Source organism: Erpetoichthys calabaricus, chromosome 6 (genome assembly GCF_900747795.2).
Source record: "Erpetoichthys calabaricus chromosome 6, fErpCal1.3, whole genome shotgun sequence".
NCBI classification, from domain to species: domain Eukaryota; kingdom Metazoa; phylum Chordata; class Cladistia; order Polypteriformes; family Polypteridae; genus Erpetoichthys; species Erpetoichthys calabaricus.
The window spans coordinates 102760213-102779396 of NC_041399.2; the positions used below are offsets into that span (position 1 = coordinate 102760213).

The 19184-nt window shown below is 36.9% G+C and overlaps 1 protein-coding gene across 2 annotated transcripts in view; it reads left to right on the top strand.

Annotated features, from left to right (window-relative positions):
• The window catches only part of LOC114653473 (cadherin-10-like), a 161896-nt gene that overhangs the window by 38271 nt on the left and 104441 nt on the right, over window positions 1-19184 (top strand). For both annotated transcript variants that reach the window (XM_028803820.2, XM_051929362.1), the window contains exon 2: window positions 5482-5818. In XM_028803820.2, coding sequence (XP_028659653.1) covers window positions 5588-5818 — 231 coding nt within the window. In that variant the 5' untranslated portion in view covers window positions 5482-5587. The remainder of the gene's footprint in view (window positions 1-5481; window positions 5819-19184) is intronic.

Here is a 19184-nt window from a genome sequence, read left to right on the forward strand (position 1 = left end):
ATGCTATATTAAAACACCTTTTACTTACCACTCTGGTAAACAGTACTGACAAAAACCTTCAAACTAAACTAGGCAAATAATTGAAGCAGACTTATATTGCTTGCTTAGGAGTAGAGGCCACTGTCTTCTTTTGGGATATTATATCTGAATAAGTGAGTTTAGGTTTATGTTTACTGACATGAGTACATAATATGATGAAACTCTTACTTGCATGTCTCCTCAGAATAGTGACAGCAGTACAATACCAACAAAAGGCGTGCATATGAATATTTGGATTTTGTGTGTGTTTATTTGGGGGTGGCAGTGGATTGTCAATATTTGTACTTTTCTTTGATTGTGGTGGATCTGTAAAGCGTGGCATGCTTATGACTCATAAACTATTGTTTTAAAAGATGCAGGTAAAAACTTTAGTAATGAAGGTGACACTTGAAAACACAACCCTTACTAAAAACAGGAATCTCTACTCACACAAAGCGACTTAATCAAAGAGATAGTGTTCTGAGATTATATCCCACCTTCCAACACAAATTGTGCATGCATCAGTAGTGTTGGAAATGCACAGGTCATTTCACTAAGTAGGCTCTTAAATATAAATTGAGACACTGAGAGTCCTTATGTGCTTTATAAATTAAAAAACTGAATATACTTAAGGTTGCACTCTGTTATTCTTTCAGTATTTCCTTCGCATGATCATTATTTATTATAAATAATGATACAAGATAACCATTCAAAAATGTGAGTAGACTTAATCTAGAAGGGATGAGTTTTCTGATCTTTAAGAAACTGCTGTTATAAGTGTTAACATTTATAGAATCAGCAACTCCCCTTTAAATTTCTTCATTAAAAGCTTTACATTTTGTAGTTTATTTGTTTTGTTCTTTAATCTGATAATGTTCCAAACAAGTGAAGTAACTAAGTTTATTTGGAGGTTCAATTAAATTTAATTTCAAATATCAAAGAGGAGAGGAGGTTTGGGAGCATGCACTGATGAACCACCTGAATTGGGACCTGAGTGCAGTGGGTGACACCTCAGCAGCACAATGGGACAGTGTGAGGTTTTTACTGTGGCTGGAGTGCCAATCTTGCCACCAACCCCCAAGTTTTCCGTGTAAATTGGAAGACCTGCTTGCAGGCCTGGATGTAGATTAACATCATACCTGGGACAAAGCAATTGCAGGTTAAGGGCCTTGCTCATGGGCCCAGTGGAGTAGAGTCACATCTGGCATTTATGGACTTCACACTGGCAAACGATTGCTGTTGCAGAATCCTAGCCTCAGAGCCACCACTCTGCCTATAAATATCAAAGGAGTGTGAATAATCAGATTAGTGTGTGATAGCTGTAGTGTAGTGGAATAGCTCTGCATGAACACAAATATCATTCACATCAGAAAATTTTATTGGTATATAACAGCCTTATTTTTAACAGTGCTTTTCTGGCATAGCCAGTGTCCTTATTTCTCTGGCGAAAACATCTTAAATATTTCTAGTACTACATATTTTTCTTTCCCTTCACAGAAAAAAAATTCTGTCACTTACTGATTTACTTCCAAAAACCTTTACTTCAATCCACCTTACAGTTTTGCAACTTTTTATATTGTATCCTTGACAAAGGACTGACAAAAATGATAACTGTTCCACCAACAAGTTAATATCTTGGTCAAGTCTTCATGTTGGTTTAGTTTATATATGTACTGTAATATGTATCATCTGATATTATACCAAAATTATTATGTTCACTACTAAATTTTATTTATTTGTACAAAGTTATGTTTAATGGCTGAGCACTTGTTTGCTGTGTTTTAATATGCCTATAGTCTGTCTGTAAAAACCCTACTGATGGACCAATTTTTTGTTGCCACTATAAACGTGTATTGAATTGAATTGAAATGAGACGACTGCATGTCTTTGGACTATGGGAAGAAGTTGGTGATATTATAGAATACCTTTTTGAATACACGAAAGCTATACCAAAGGCAGCCCAGAATTTAATGTTGGATCAGTTCTATAGGTAGAGAAAACTGTCTGTAGGTAAAGCACACAGCTTTCCCTATGCTTTAAAAAGAGAATTACAAAGCAGATAGCAAAGGAAGAAAAGAGACATTAGATGTGTATTGTTTTTAAAAGACTGAATGGAATATTGTGATTAATAGAAATGGAATTAAGGATACCTGGAAGAAGAATATGGTGAAGTTGTGGAATGACAAAGATTGGATAATGATGCTCATTGTGAGGAAAATAGGAACCGAGGCATACAGTTTTGAGAGAGGACGACACGAAAGTGCTGAAAAATTTGAGGGTAAAGCAGTGTGTCCACCTGGAATTGCATCAGGTTATGTGCAAGGCAGCAGAAAGTGCTAGAGTTCAATGGTTGACAGACATGTGCTGTGTAATTGTGTGTGATGGGAGGATTCCTAAACATCAGCAAAGGAATGTACTCATTCCAGTATACATAGAAAGGGGTGATCCATTGGAGTGTGGGTGATGTTTAGCGATCAATTTTTTTGGAGGCGGAAATGAAGGAGAGTGGGAGAGTCTAGAGAAAAGTATGAGGGATTAAGTGACATTTAATGAAATACAGTTTGGTCTCATGCCCGAGAAGATAACAACAAATGTGATCTTTATTGTATGGCAAATGCAATAAAATCATCTGCCAAAGGAAAAAAGAGTACATCATGCACTTGTAGATATGGAGAATGCACCAGGAAGGGTGCCATGAGATGTGGTGAGGTGGTATTTGAGAAAGTTTGTTGTGGAAAAGTTGTTTGGATATCAGGTAATGTCAGCATATGCAGTAAGGAAATATTAACAGTGGTCAGGAGAGCACATATTGATTATTTGAGAGTTTTGAGGTGAACGTGAGACAGGGAATTGTTCTGAGTTGCTTTTTGTGATAGTGATGGAGAGTACTCAAAGATGGGCTTGAAGTATTACCATGGGAGTTCCTGTAAACAGATGGTCTTGTGTTGGTGGTAAAAGGTGAAGTGGAATTGAATGAGAAGGTTGGTCTGCTTTGAATGCTGAGAAGAAGTTTCAGTTTTAATGGAGACCAGATGCAGAAAGCGCACTTGTGATGCCTAGCTAAGGTTTGAAAGCAGAAAGTCACTTAGTTCAATCAATGATGTCTAACCCTAAACCAAAAACACAATGAAAAAATAAAGTACAAAAGTCATGAAACAAATTTCTTAAACAAAAAGACAAAAGCAGGTAACTCTTTGGAGAATCTATTATCTTGGATACCTAGACTGTGACATTACATGCCGTGTGCTTTCGGCTGATTTCCCCGAGCGATCCTACGGCAACTATTGATAAAATAGTGATGCCTATAGAAACGAAATGACTCTAAATATTTTTAACTAGGAGAAAACAATAATGAAATTAAAAAATAATATCAAATATAAATTCATCAGCCCAAAAAACTATTAATACCATCTAACAAATGACATATTTTCCAGCGAATGCTATCAAAAACAAGTAAAAAATAAGTAAAGAAAATTCATTCACAACAAAGACTCTGAAATGGAAAAAAAACAAAGGAAAGACTACAGTGATGGTTGGAAATGTAGGGGTACGCGTCATAGAAGAGACAGGTCCATGTGGTGTGTCTAGTGAGGGCACCTAGAGAACTCCATCAAATACAATGTTGTTTGTCAGAAGTCAGTGCATAAATGATGTAATTGTGTGATGGGGAGTCTGCAGGAAACAAGTGTGACTTTTGTTTGTAGAAAGTGTGTAAGTGGAGTACAGAATCCTGATTTAGTACAGTAAGTGTAAATTTAAATACCAGTAATGGTGTTTTTTTCGAGAAAGTATTTAAGTTCTTTTACCTAGGTGACATATTGAATAAAGAGAGGGGTAAGCACAGCAGTAATAACAAAGGTGAGAGGAACATGAAAGAAATTCCCAGAGATGTTCTATATTCTGACTTCTAATGGAGACTGCCTGGCAATGAGGGGAAACGTTTTTGAAAGCTTTGTGAAGAGTAATGTGCTCTGTCGGAATGAGACATGGCACATGAAGGCAGAACATGATGAAAAGCTGGAAAGATCAGAGATGAGAATGATCAGATGGATGAGTGAGAGGAAGATGAATTCTGAGTTAAGAAAAATACTGTGTGGAGCTGATGGGAGTTGTGCTGAGGAAAAAAAGACTAAGGCGGTTTGAGCATGTGGAGTGAAAGGCAGAGGGTGATTGGATGATGAGGTACACCAAGATTGTATTGTATTGGATGGGGCCAGGAGGTAGGCCAAAGAAGATGTGGTTGAGAGTGGAGGGAAATTTTGGAGAGCAACTAGTTAAATATTCGTAAACTCAGAAAATGACCATTACTTGGGTAGACGAAGAAGAAGAACTTTCAGTACAGGGCTGTAAAGCGGTAAGCACTGTCCCATTGTAGCTCCAGGAGAGTCTGAATCCTAGGAATTGTCTGTGTGGATTTTACCCCGGTCTGTGAGTTTTCTTTTAGGCAGTTCTAGGTTAGTCTATCAAATCGCAAAGATGTTCATGAAAGGTTAAATGAGGAGGTTGAAATAATCTAATATGAGTAGGAATGAGTATGCCCTTTCATAGATTGGTGCCCCCCCCCCCCCCCCCCCCCCCCTAAGGTTTGATACCTGTCTTGTACAGAAGCTGGGATGGGCTCTGACATTCCCCAGTTGAAATAAGCAAGTTTAGAAGTGTTTAAATTGTTATGTAAAATTAAAGTTGATTAACTGATGAAATTGTAATGCTGTTTTAAAGGAATACTGAATATGCAAGTACTATAATTCATAATGTAGTTACTATGGTGAAAAATAATTTTTGGTAGATATTGTGTATTTATTTAGTTGTTCTTTCTGCTTGCTTTGTTATTTTGTTGCTCTTTATCGTAACACTAGAGAAATAATCAGAAGTGACTGCAGATCATGACAGGTATGTGTAAACTATATCAATATGTATAATTGTAGCAAAAATGATGCAAAGACTTCACTATAACACAAACATGTTTCTTTTATAGGACTAGAGGATTTTAGAATATTCATTCAAACCTTGCATTTATATGAAATTTCCTATAAATAGTGAAAACTTTATGTTCTACATATGAACAACTCAGTAAAAACAGAGATCTAAGGGAACAGCAAAGAAATGTTGAGTTCACTAGACATGGTAACATTTGATCTGAAAATGACAACATGGAAAAAATTTGTAATGTTATAAGAGAACAGAGTTAGTGAAAATTATCTACTTGAAAAGCAGTAGTGGAAATAAACAGAGGAGAGCAAATAATTGAAAACCGGCGTTAAAATGTCACAATCAATAATCAGAAAGCATACAGTGAAAGCTATTAAACAGAAACATACATTCAGTTCATATCTTCAATGTGGAAAGTTTTAACCAGTACGTTGGATCAGCCATTCTGATTAAATTTAAGAGCACTCCTGTAGCTTTTCCGTATTAGATGAACAATGCAATTCCAGGCTCTTACTAATTTTAACTTCTTTTTAGGTGCCTGCATGAGGATGATTTTACCATACTGAAGCAATGCGGGTGGCCTCACTATTTTAAGGATCAAAACAGAAGGGGACTGATTCATAGTCTGGATTGTAGTACAATGGATACAATGAGAACTTCCTTACTTTTGGTGCTTTGGGCCTTCATATTGCAGCTGGCTGATACAAAAGTGTTCTTTAAAAGGACTACAGATCTGGGTCTTAAGGATGGAATAAGAAGAGCAAGAGGAAATGAGGGTGTAGCTTTAAAGCGCTTTAAGCGAGGCTGGATGTGGAACCATTTCTTCCTACTTGAGGAGTACACAGGCACTGATTACCAGTATGTTGGCAAGGTAAGTTAATTTGGGTTATCTGCAGATACAGCAGTAACTTTCTGATAAAGTCTGTCAAATATATTTAATGTTGACATGCTAGCTAACACTTCATACTCTTGATAAAATGTATTTGGGGAAGGTAACATTTTTTTTTGTAACTAATTATGGACACCATATTAAAGTTTCCCTAATAATCAATAAAAGAGTATAAATAAACTAGTGTCAGATTTGGATTCAGTTCTAAAGTTTGTCTTTGTCTTTATGAAGTGTGTAGATTTTCCATTATGTTCATCTCAGATGTGTGTTCTAGATTGATTGCGGACCGTAAATTGTCCATGCTTTAATGACGTGCCGTGCATCCTCTTTTATGGTTGACTCCTGCCTTTAGATTGTACCAGGAAAGCTTTGTGCCCCGACAACCATGTAATAAATAAACACTTATTAGACAGTAGGTAGAGGTGTGCATCAGTGTCAAATAAGAAACCCGGCATATTTTATATGAATTTGCAAAGCAAGTGTGTTTTCTGTGCTAGCTGGGATCTTATCCAGAGTTTATTCCTGCTCTATGTCTACAACCATGTGTTTCGAACCAACTAACTGTCAGAACTTCTTCTCATAGACAGATGAATTAGAGAAGAAAATGTACCTTTTGTTTTGTTGTGGTAGGGTCCTAAGATGACCTTATTCTCCTCTTTATACTCTTCATCAATCCCTATCCTTAACCTTTGTATGATTATTCTAACCAGCATGGTTACTGTAATTAAATACCTCTACCTTTCTTTTACAGCTATAACCCCGGGAAATTAGATAGGGACCAGAAAAGGCAGGAGAAAAACTGACACATGTATTTGTATATTATAGATAATATGCCTAAAATACAAGCAGAGTAGAAATGTGAGAGTAATATTAATGCAGACTGGGTAATAATAATCAGTTCATCTTGTTAAGACTACCAGGTGATTCTTTGTCTTGATATGGTCCATCTTGGTCTGGCATGGCCCCTGATTCAGCATGCCTTCTACATAGGACAGCAGAAATGGCCTCTCCTCAGGATGGAAAATGGCAGAGACAGTATGGCCATCTGCATGGATGAAATAGAGATGTTTTGACTTTTTCTCAGCCCTTAAACGAAGTCCAGCCTTGTTGTCCTCAAATCACCTCTTGGTCTGGCAGACTAAGCCCACATTTCAGTCCAGTTGTGACCTGTTCATTTCTGTCACAGATATTCTCCAATTTTAAAGGATGTAAACAAGTATTTTCAGACAAACAAGTAAAAGAAAGGATATACAGGTAATTAAATTGTAAACTGGCTTCTCGAACCTGCTTCTATCTCAGACTTGTGAATTTACTTGTCAATTGCAGTCCAGAAAGACTCATAGAATGTAAAGTGTTCCTGCACATCTGGCTCACTCTGATCAACTCTCCCCCTCACTGTCTCTGAAGACCAGAGCACCTGACAAAAAGTGTTATCAAATCTAGTATGGTGTAAATGTCCCAACACTTGGCTTATCCAAGTGTCCTTGCATTTTATAATTAGATAGTTTGATAATAACATCCTTTCCTGTTTAAATCTTTACATTGTTAGGCTTTAATAATGAAAAAATATGGTCAACCTATATGCTAGATGTTACTCTCTGTTACACCTGTGTACTGATTCTTAGAAAAAAATATAATGTTCAGATATCATATTATATATAAACGTTTAAGAGAAAAAAATAAATATATAAATTAAAAAGTAAAAAAAAAGATCTGGGGTTTCTGGAAAGTCAAATGCAACATAATTCATTGTGACTTGTCATATATGACATTGCATTAAAGCTGAGTTTTTTGAGGCCATTACATTTTCAGCATCTTTTTTCAATTCCTAAGAATTTTGAAAAACATCAAAAAGTCACCTGTAATAGTAAGCAGTCATTTCATCTCCTATTGATTATTCTCTCCCTCGTTCCTCTCTTGGAAAACCATTCATATGTGAAATTTTACATGGCATTTGATGTGTGGAAGCAATTCTGAGAGTTCTTGATGATTAATACAAACCTTTAAAAAAATAACCTACAAGACATTTTGTCCCATATCAGCCACTTACGAGGGTTGAATCAATTTTTAGTCTATGTGCACATAATGGAAAAAAAAACTTATGAGGCAGACGTGATATAACACCACTCTTCATTGAAAGCATACTTTTTAAACTTCTTTTAGAAAATTAGCCTGTTTTTTTTGTGCAAAAATTGTTCTAAATTTTATTGTATACCAGAAAAAAGGAATAAATATGACACTTTAGTATTTCAGATTGGTAATGGGTAGAGTGACCTATATAGTGTATATAGCAGGTACTTTCAGTCCATCTTGTATAGTAACTTCCTCTAAAATGATGTCTAATGCTGACCATATCTTGGAAACTTTGCTCCTAGCACCCTTGTAGACTTGAAAATTTGGATGTGTAAAGCATTTTTTTTCTCAATTGCCTCCTGTTCTATAACACAAGCCCATTACCGACCAGAGTGTCATGTAAAGACTGATTTATAATTGAGTACAAGCACAGGAAGTAGAAAACCCTTTATAGCAGTTAAAGAAGGTAAATGGATATGAACAAGTGTGTCTTATTCATACCTTCTCTGAAATTGCAGCTCATGTTCATGTCACTTTTACATTTCTGTGGATTTCATTCCAGCACGGTTGAATGTAAGCTGATGCTTTAATGTTTTTACCCAAGCACATTTGTGCCTATTTCCTTTTAAAATAGCCACCAGCCTTTTTTATTTTTTCTTAAATGTTTGGGTAACACAGTCAGCGCAGTAATTGGTGCCACTGCGTTACACCTGCAGGGACCTCAGTTCAAATTCCGCCCCTTAGACACTGTGTGTGTTGGAGTGTGACCTGGATAGAGTTATTCACTGAGTTCTCCCGTTTCCTCCCATAGAAGTCCATTTTATATTAACTGTTAGCAAATTTCCTTCTTGATTACGTAAAAGTCCTACATAACTGGGAGTTTTGATAAGGGACAATTTAGACACTAATCAGAGAAGATTGACAGCACTGTAGTGCAGTTGTCAGTGCTTCCTTTGGTTTTCTACCTGTTACATGGGCTTCCTTGGTGTACTTCATTTATATCCCACGTTATTAAATTGTGTATATGATTGAGTGTGGCTGTGCCCTGCACTGGACTGGCACCCCATTCATGGCTGGTTGGTATGTTTCTCTTCTATAAAAGAATTTTAGAGGAGAGGCACCAATGTCTCAGAACTTTTGATCATCTTATCAGACAGTTAACATACCAAAACCTATTACTGGATGTATCACTTATTAAATATCGAAAGAAAGATTAAGTCTTTCACACAAACTGTTGCCGTTTAGCTGGGACAGTCAGTCAGTAGGTATAAAAGACTACTTTGCTCTGACAATAATTAAGCAATTAAGCTTTGTTATCCATTTTTACAGAACTCATTTAAATGTCACAGCAGCAGTATTTCCTGTGAGGATTCTTAGCCATCTTTGCACAAACTGCAAAGTGTTAAATATAATTCCTTAATTTAGCTAAAAACACTTTTCCTAAATTTTCTTTGTTATTAAATTGTTTTGTTGTGTTATCCACTAACCATCATAAGACAGGCAATAGAATAAACTTAAATGCATTTGATATTTAATATTCTCTTGCAATATGTGTAACCTCATCTTTCATCCTACACCTTTCCTCGGTATCCTCGTGTGTTTCAACCTCTCTTGCCTGATGTTCCTTTTCTCAGTCATGTTCTCACAAAGCCTCTATCCTTTCAAAGCGCCTTGCTGTCCTCTTTTTATCTACCACCAATGGTAGATGGGGCCCTATTACCCACTGTGAAAAACATTGTTCACATTCTTGCAAATACTTTCCATCTTTGAAGGTGACTGTCAGTGTCCCTCCTAAGCCTTTTCTCCTTCTCATGTGTCAGTCTCTCTTGTCCGGCACGTCCTCTCTGTTAGGATAAGTACATTTTATTCAATTTTTTATACCTTTCTCTTTGAATGCTTTTGAGATTCATGCTGAACTGGGGATTTGGTTTTTATACCCAGAGAGTCCAATTTTCACATTAGTTTTTCACTATTTGCCTTGTTTTGAAAATAAATATCATCTTTCCCGATGCTGTTTTGGATTGTTCATGGTTGTGGCTGTTTTGTGGCAGAAGCATCAGCGATTGCCTACCGTGCAAGTTCCTTAGGAGTGTGTGATGTACATCGTCATCTGTGTGAGCTATAAGTTCCAGCCTTTGCGATTCTAATTTATATGTGTTTTAATAAAATGAATGCATGTGTGTTTCTCTGGGCCTTTCTGTTTTCAATTTTCTGAATTGCTTTTAGTGCAACGGATTCTGATTCTTCTCTTAAGTTTCGGGATTGGTGAAAGATTGGATTCATTGGTAATGACCCCTGCTTGTAATTTTGACTATTTTTCATTTTCTAATCCCATAATTAAAATCTTTTCCGTTGTCTCTTGATGAGATAGTACACTCGATTACGTCACCGAAGCCAAACTTTCTAATCAGACTAAAGTCAAACTGATCAATCAGATTGCTTTGAGGAACTTGACGTGCAAACATACAAACACACACACACACAGATATTAGCATTATACTATATAGTGTATGATTCTGCACATAATGAAACAAAATCAGTTTTCACTTGTTATATTAAGCATTTTCACATTTATTATATTCTCTCTCTTATCCCTGTGATGTTAAATGTTCTCACTTTCTCAAGGCCATTAAATCTTGTGCTCCATCATCTCTAAAGATGTGTATGAGCAGTCAACTGACAACTATAAATTGACTCTGTGTCAGTGTGAGAGCAAGTGTGTCCTTTTTATGTGTTAGTGTTACGCCTAGGCTTGGTAACTGCCGGGTTACATTCAGGGCTTCCATAATGCATCATTGAAAAGAACAGGAGCAGAGAAAAGGAAGGATTTGAACATGTGTTTACCATGGCCTAATAAGAGAAATGATATGGTGGCACAGAGGAGCCCTGCTGTCCCACAGATCTAGTGATTTGGGTTCATATCTTAGTCTATGTGGAGTTTGCATATTTTCACTATGTCCATATGTGTTTTCCTGTGGGTATTAAAGGATTGCTTCTTCATTTGAAAGAAGTGCAGGTTACATTATTAAGTGACCAAAAACTGGTCCTGTGTTAGTGGGCCTTGTGATGGACTAGCACCTTGTATATGGCTGCTTCCCATCTTATGGCCAGTGCTGCCAGGCGAAGCAATGGCATTCTGCAACCCTGCACTGAATAAGTGGGTTAAAAAGTTTGTGGTGGTGGTGATGAATAAGCAAATACAAATATAAAGCAGCATTACATGTTTATTGGTTGTGCATCGACAGAAGGAAAAGTAAATTACTTTGTTGAAAATGTCAAATTCTAAGGAGTATTTTCTTATTTAAAAGAACTCTGCCTTGATATTATCAACACAAAGGTTCAGAAGATTTCACACTTTTCATAAGGACCCATCTTTGCTCCAGCATGCTGACTAAAGTCGGCACTACATCAGCCTGGTGGACTGGCATAAAGAGTACATCTGAGCAGAACATATAAAAATGATGTAGCTATATATAGTAATAGTCAGGTCAGTCAGGATCCTCCAGATCTTCTCATACACTGACTACAGAATCAGTGACACACTTAAAATTGATGCTGCTGCTTTGCACCAAAAATTAAGAGAGAAGTTTAAGTATTTCACTATGATAAAGTATTATCTTCCAACCACCTCACTCTTCTGCTAACATAACATTTTGAGAATATTTCAGATTTTTTAGGAATGTTGCCGTTTTTGATATGCCTTTAGTTATATTTGTCTTGCTGTTTTGGACGAAGAATGATATCACCATACATTCGTAATTTCAGTCCTGCATTGTAGCACACGTGTTTTCCATGCCATCATCTTATCATAAGTGGTACTTAACACAGGACTGACATCCTCTTAAACTGCCACCATGTCTTTTTCAATATATTTTTCATATCATTTTATTCCTCTGCAGAGCCTTGAAATAAAGACTTCAAAGAAACTGTTTATACCACCTATGAAGTCATCTTACTTGTTGCCCAAAAGAATTCTTGTAATGCATTTCGTACTAGCGCAATAACTGCTAAGGGTTGGCTGTAGTGCATCTTAGTAGTCACTTATTGCTATATAAAACAAACAAAATTATTTTAAATAGCAGTAAATGATTAATACTTGTGCTATGACATTTTCTGAAATGTTGTTATTGGTGCATTTTATATTGTATTATGACGAACAAAATGTTTGTTAAAGCACCTGGGAAGCCCCTAATCGGAAGTGGGGAAATACCCTGAGTGGGATGGGTAGTCTTAAAACTCATTTTCTACTATTTGTTTATAAAGATCCCTTATTTATAATACTTCTATTTAAATGAACTGAATCTTTATAAAACCATTCTTTCTTTACTTATAGCCCAATTCAATTTATGTGTTCTAGTATATTTGCCATGCCGTACTTTTATACAGAGCTATTCCATTTATTATTTTTTTTCTGTCCAATTTATCATTCCTCATATTGCAAAGTTTACCTTAATTTACTAAAGTCAATGTCACATTACACAACTTCTAGTTTCAGGGGTTGTCAAACTTGACAACTGCCATTGTTGATTCTGACTCCTGAGTATGTCAGATTACACAACTGCAAAATGCAGAGTGTTTCCAAATTAAATTACTGTGTGATGACCTCACGATTCATGATTTCCAAAGTATCATGAGTTTGCCCCTTTTTCTGGCAGCCATAACATGTTGCCTGATGGAGCAAATAACCATGCAAAGGCTTCAAAGATATGGCAAATTTAGCTGCAAACTCTGCCACTTTTTCTCTTTTTTCCATTCAGTCATTCTGTGTAAAACACACAACATCAGACAGATGAGTCTCTTTTTTGTTTCTGTGAGGTCCAAAACACCCACATTCCTTATTCATCATAGCTGCATAACATGCGTTGTACTCCCTGATGTGTGGTCTTTGGATGTCATACACAAAGGCTCACCCTTGCAACTTAAGAAAGAAAATCAAACATTTATGATTTTGCTGGGGGGAACTAACAGAATGTTGGAAGTGAAAATCAAACAAGTAAAAGAAAGGATATACAGGTAATTAAATTGTAAACTGGCTTCTCGAACCTGCTTCTATCTCAGACTTGTGAATTTACTTGTCAATTGCAGTCCAGAAAGACTCATAGAATGTAAAGTGTTCCTGCACATCTGGCTCACTCTGATCAACTCTCCCCCTCACTGTCCCTGAAGACCAGAGCACCTGACAAAAAAGTGTTATCAAATCTAGTATGGTGTAAATGTCCCAACACTTGGCTTATCCAAGTGTCCTTGCATTTTATAATTGGATAGTTTGATAATAACATCCTTTCCTGTTTAAATCTTTACATTGTTAGGCTTTAATAATGAAAAAATATGGTCAACATATATGCTAGATGTTACTCTCTGTTACACCTGTGTACTGATTCTTAGAAAAAAATATGAAGTTCAGATATCATATTATATATAAACGTTTAAGAGAAAAAAATAAATATATAAATTAAAAAGTAAAAAAAAAAGATCTGGGGTTTCTGGAAAGTCAAATGCAACATAATTCATTGTGACTTGTCATATATGACATTGCATTAAAGCTGAGTTTTTTGAGGCCATTACATTTTCAGCATCTTTTTTCAATTCCTAAGAATTTTGAAAAACATCAGCTGGCCATCTCAAACTGTTTGCATGGTGGTCAAGGGATTGCACCACAACTGCCTCCAACTCACTAAGATTATATAAATAAAGTCTGCAATTGAAAATTGTGTCTCCTTACCTGCCATCCTTCCATCTGCCCTTACACTGACTCCACTGTATGTGTCCTTTAGAAGATGAAGAGGTCCAGGAACTTTGCCCTTCACTGACAAGTAGTTGTCCCCAGAACCAGAATAACTATCGAGTTACTCCTTCCATACACTATCCATTTTTAATCAACATAAACATAGTTTTTTCTGTATACCATTCTGAAGTGTATGTTTCAGTAGTTGTTCAGAATCAAAATACCTTGATATCCAGGTTATTTGGTTGGCATAATCTATAAGAAAGGTGAATCAGTTATAAAAGATCCTGTCTCACAGCTCCAGAGCTCTTAAATCAGACCCTGGCTACCACCCAGACATTGTCAGTTTGAAATCTACATGGTATTCTCATTTTTTTTTCTCTTAACAATGCACCCTGAATAGCCTCTCACATTCCAAAGACATACAGTTTAGCTAAGTAGCAAGTCTAAATTAGCCTGGTGCATGTCAATGTGAATATGCCCTGTGATGAACTGGTATTCTGTCTATGGCTGGTTCCTACTTTTTGCCCAGACATAGGCCCTAGCTGCTTATTAATGCAAACAGCCTGCTCCTCCAAAAAGTGAAGCATGTGGCAGCAGTTCAGTATATACAGTAGGCAAATGGTATGGTCTCAGAGACTTCGATTATGCTATACTGTAGTTGTTGACACCAGGGGCCTCATGTATAACGCCGTGCGTAGAACTCACACTATAACATGGCGTAAGCACAAAAGCGGGATTGTGCGTACGCACAGAAAAATCCAGATGCAGGAATCTGTGCGCACGCATACTTTCACGTTCTTCTACTACATAAATCCCGATTTGCGTGAAAAGTAACGCACGTGCACGCGCCTTCTGTCCCGCCCCAACTCCTCCCAGAATTACGCCTCTTTGAATATGCAAATCAATATAAATAGCCTTCTGAGAAAAGACAATGGGAAAAGCACGGGAGAAAATATAAGAATTTCAGCGAATACCAAGTGGAGGCAAATGAAAAATGTACTATTTGTTGGTTTAAACAGTGGTATAATCAACAAAAGGAAGCTGATCGAGTGACAGAGTGTCGGAGAAACTCAAAGGCTCAACTTCACAAAGTCGCACAGTGCCCGAAATAAAAAAGAAATCACATATCTAAGTCGCCGTGAAAAAGCGAGTCGTAGCCCACCGTCTGAGTGTCATATGAAAGCTTATTAGGGTACAGACAAAAAAAAGGCACACAGTGGGGAAAAAAGCACGAAATGTCAACTTTAATCTCGAAATTTCCACTTTAATCACGTAGTTTATTTTGCCATTAAGGTAGAACATCATAAACTTCATCTTAAAATCGTTTAATTTACTAGTTTCACAAATCCTATTGTAACTAAAGTGGCATGTTAAATGCTTTGTTCTGTATTTGATCTTCTATGTGCTCTGTGTGTATGAATCACTGCCTGCTTTTTAAACGGGCTTTCTCTTTCTCCGACGGGACACATACTCCATTACATTCTTGATATTACAGCTCTCTGAATAATTAAAATACTGAGATGTATACGTGATATCTTTTTCATGATGATAGGAATGAAAGCATGTTATTAAACATGGGAACACGGTGGCGCAGTGCTTGTTCATGTCTCACGCAAGAGGCTTGCTGTGCCATGCGCAACCTTCAGTTAAATAATTTATCACAGCAGTACTGTCTCTTTCAAACGTACTAACCTCCAATTCCTGTCCTTACTTTTCTTTCTCCAAAAACTCAATCGCCACACAATAAGCTATGTAATAGACGTGAAGCCATCTGTAAGCTTAGAACTTCGATTCTTCAAAACTTTTAAGGAACATTGAAATATCTTAGTAGTACGTGTTTAATTATTATATCCGTCTATCTTTCCAGTGTCGCGTCAGCACCAGCAATAATACAGCGCAAGGCAGGAACAATTACTGAACTAGCTAGCGCTGCGGCACCGTGTCCTCACATGTTTAATTATTAACAATACAGATTATTTAAATGAAGTTGAAGTTTTATCTGTATAATATAATCAACATGTTTTGCTGCATTTCGTCTTAGAAATGAATACCGTCATCACATGTAAATACGCGCTTTATAAAGTGGCGCAAGTTGTGCAATATTATAACTGTAGTGCAAGTTTACAGTGGGGTAATTGTACTTATAAGTCCAAATATTTCTACAAGGAGCACTTGATGGACTGATTTAGTGTGTTTAGAGTTCTTGGGATGAAACTGTTTCTAAACCGCGAAGTCCGTACAGGGACTAAAGCGTTTGCTGTGGCTCAGGCAGCATCTGCTTCATGCTGTGTACCGATAATTCTCTTTCCAATCAGCTGCTGCTGTGATTTCCCACTCAGATACAGTGATATAAATACTCCGAGTGGTGCAGTGAGAGTAATGTGGGAAAAGATGATCTGCTGTGGCAACCCTTAACGGGATCAGCTGAAAGAAGATGCAGTGAGAGTTACAACGCTAAAGCAGTTATGGTATTTGGAATACTATGGCTATTCCCTGGACCATTATATTGCTGCAGGTTAATTACAATCAGATGCATTACACTAATAAACAATATGCAGTTAATTTCAGTGTATTTATAAAGCCGCGTCAGGAATGTGGATCTAAGAAAGAAAGGGTGTTCACGCAGGAACAGTAGCACTGCTTTGACGCTGGGTGCCGCCAGTCTGCAAAACCGGGCGGATAAATTGCGTACGCCAAGGAATGAGTTACCGTGGAAATGTGCGTGGCTTTACGCCAAGTTTAGGTTTTATACATCGCGATTTGAGCGTGGAAAGGTTCGTACGCAACATTTCTGTGCGTACGCACCGTTTATACATGAGGCCCCAGATGTGGAGGTTCCAGAATTGCAGAAATAACTCTAGGAGAATTGACTCTCTAGAATTTAAAGAGTGTTGTAAAAAAAACATCCAATGAACAACAGATCTGTAAGCGAAAATCTTATTGATGAGAAGGGTCAGAGAAGAGTGGACAAGCTAGTTCAGTTTTATGGAAAGGCCACAAATACTCAAACAACAGATCTTACAAAAGTGTTGTGCAGAGGGGCATTTCTAAATGTACAAATCCTTGGATCTTGAAGCAGATGGGCTACTGCATCAGAAGACCATGTTGAGTTTAACTTCTGTTACCTAAAAACAGGAAGATTGGACTACAGTGAACATAAAAATCCCAAAAAACGAACAACTACAATTTCAGAAAATGTAATCTGGTCCAGTGAATCTCCATCCCTGCTATGACTTGCAGGGTCAGAACTTGTTATAAGCAGTACAAACCCATGGATGCGTCTTCATTATGTCCTTGGAACAGGCTTGGGATGATAATGTAATATTGTGATAAAAATTATCTTGATGCACATCAGGCCTCTTAATAATGATTGAACATGATTGGAATGCCATAGACTACCTAAGCATTGCTGCTGACGTTTTTTGTATCCCTTCATGGCCATATTCTACTCTTTCACAACTGGGTATTTCCAGCAGGATAGTGCACCTTCTCACAAAGCACCTGTCATCTCAAATAATTTCCACAAACATAGCAATGGCGTCTGTTTACTTCAATGGCTGGCACAGTTCTCATAGCTGAGATGAACAGAGAATCTTTTGGATGAGGTGGAATAGGAGGTTTCCAATATGAATATGAGCTGAAAAATCTGTAGAAAGTTTGTGATAGTTTTTAATCAGCATGGTGCTGCATTGGTAAGGAAAGTTTTCTGCACCTTTATGAACTAATGCCTCAAAGTTTCTCAACAGATTGTGAAATAATTCCTGTTCATTATTTTTTACCAAATTTCAGTGATATCACCCCTCTTTTTTGCTGAATTTTCTCATAGACATTGGCTTTTTGAGAATTTTCTGAACAGGACATCCATGTTGTCGTAGGAAATGGCACCCATTGCTAGTCAAATGACTGCCAAAGGCAGAACATGGGACATTGACATATGTTTCCCATGTAAGATGGCTGTACATCTTAAATGGAATAATTTATAAAGACTTATTCAGAAAACTGTTTAGTTAGGACAAGTTCTTTTCTAGTACTTGACTTCTCGTACATTTTTGTAACCTCCCATTTTGGTTTTATTCTGGCCCAGATGTTGATCTTTTCTCTTTGTATTGACCTTTGCTTCTTTAATTGATTACATTTGAACCTGCTACTTTTTAATCCTCATCTCCTGATCATTTTCTCACTTCCTTTCTGCCGTTGGTGATTCACTACATTTTCAGATCCTACCCTGTTTGTCTGTGGGGATTTTACAAATTCTCTTTCTTCTTCTTCTTTACACCACTTTCCTCTAAGGTCCTGCTGTTAAGTTTGATTGGTCACTCAAAATTTGTTCTTGAAGAATGAATGCTTGAATATGAGCAACAGTGGTCTGCAACCCAGGCAGGTTTGCTCCTGCAACCATGAAATCTTGTATTAGCATATAGAACTTTGGAAAATGAAGGGAATGGATCTGACAGAATAAAGAAGAGTTGGATGTTTTCCCTTGCTCACAGAGTCATTTCATTTTTGGGACAGTGTTATCCTGTCACTGTATGTGAATATAAGTGGCTCTGTGTGAATCTGCACAGGCCTTGCTATAGAGGGCTGTCTGAAGCTCTTGCTGACAGGTCAGTCTTTCACTATCATGATAAGCAAGACAGCTGGGCAAACAGACAAAATGGAGAAACACAGTGTACTGTAAGTATGCATGTAGGTTTAGAAAATGACCTCAACCTGAATTGTAAGACAACTGTTTAGAGTAGTGTGAATCCTGGAAGTACCCTACTTCATTAAATCAAATATTATAAAGGTCATTAAATAATTAGTATTAACTATTTATTTACAATGCTAAAAATACACCATCATTTTCAGCACAAAGCAGTGTGTTTTTTTATTCTTCTTAGACAGAGCAAGGGCACTAGAAAGCAAGAGCTAAGAGTCGTATTTGCTTGTGCTTTTTGCTTTCACAAGATTTTTTACAGATTCCGCAAAGTAACCATCAACAGAAAGAGAGTGACTTGAAGAGTTTAGTGCTGCTCCTGCCTTTCAGACCCACACACTTAAAGTAATGCACTGATTTCCACCAAATGGAACGCCCTTACAGTATACATTTATCTAGACCTTCCTCAAGAAAGCCATTTGGGGAAGCAGCTATTCACATTTCATTAATTTTGCTCCAGTGGAGTGGATAATGCGTAGATGCGTGTTTTTGTTGACTTTTCTTTTAATGTTTACTAACAGCCAACAAATGTTATCTCAAGTAGTGAATTGAATGTGTTAAGCTGTCATGTATTATTATTACTGTATTATTTAAATTTTACTGCAGTTTATTCCAAAATTAAAGCAGACATTATTTATTTTCCTGTGCAGTTATTCACAGTTTATCTGTTTATTATTGTTTTATTTCATATATAAGCAGCAGACTGTCACAGTGAACAGAAATGCTGCCTATCCAAAAAATCTAAATTAGTGGAAGCTGCCCTTATTCATGGTTTTCATAAGAAATATAATTACACACTTATGAGATTAGAAGTACATAATAAACAAGAATGGATGCATCAAATATTTAAA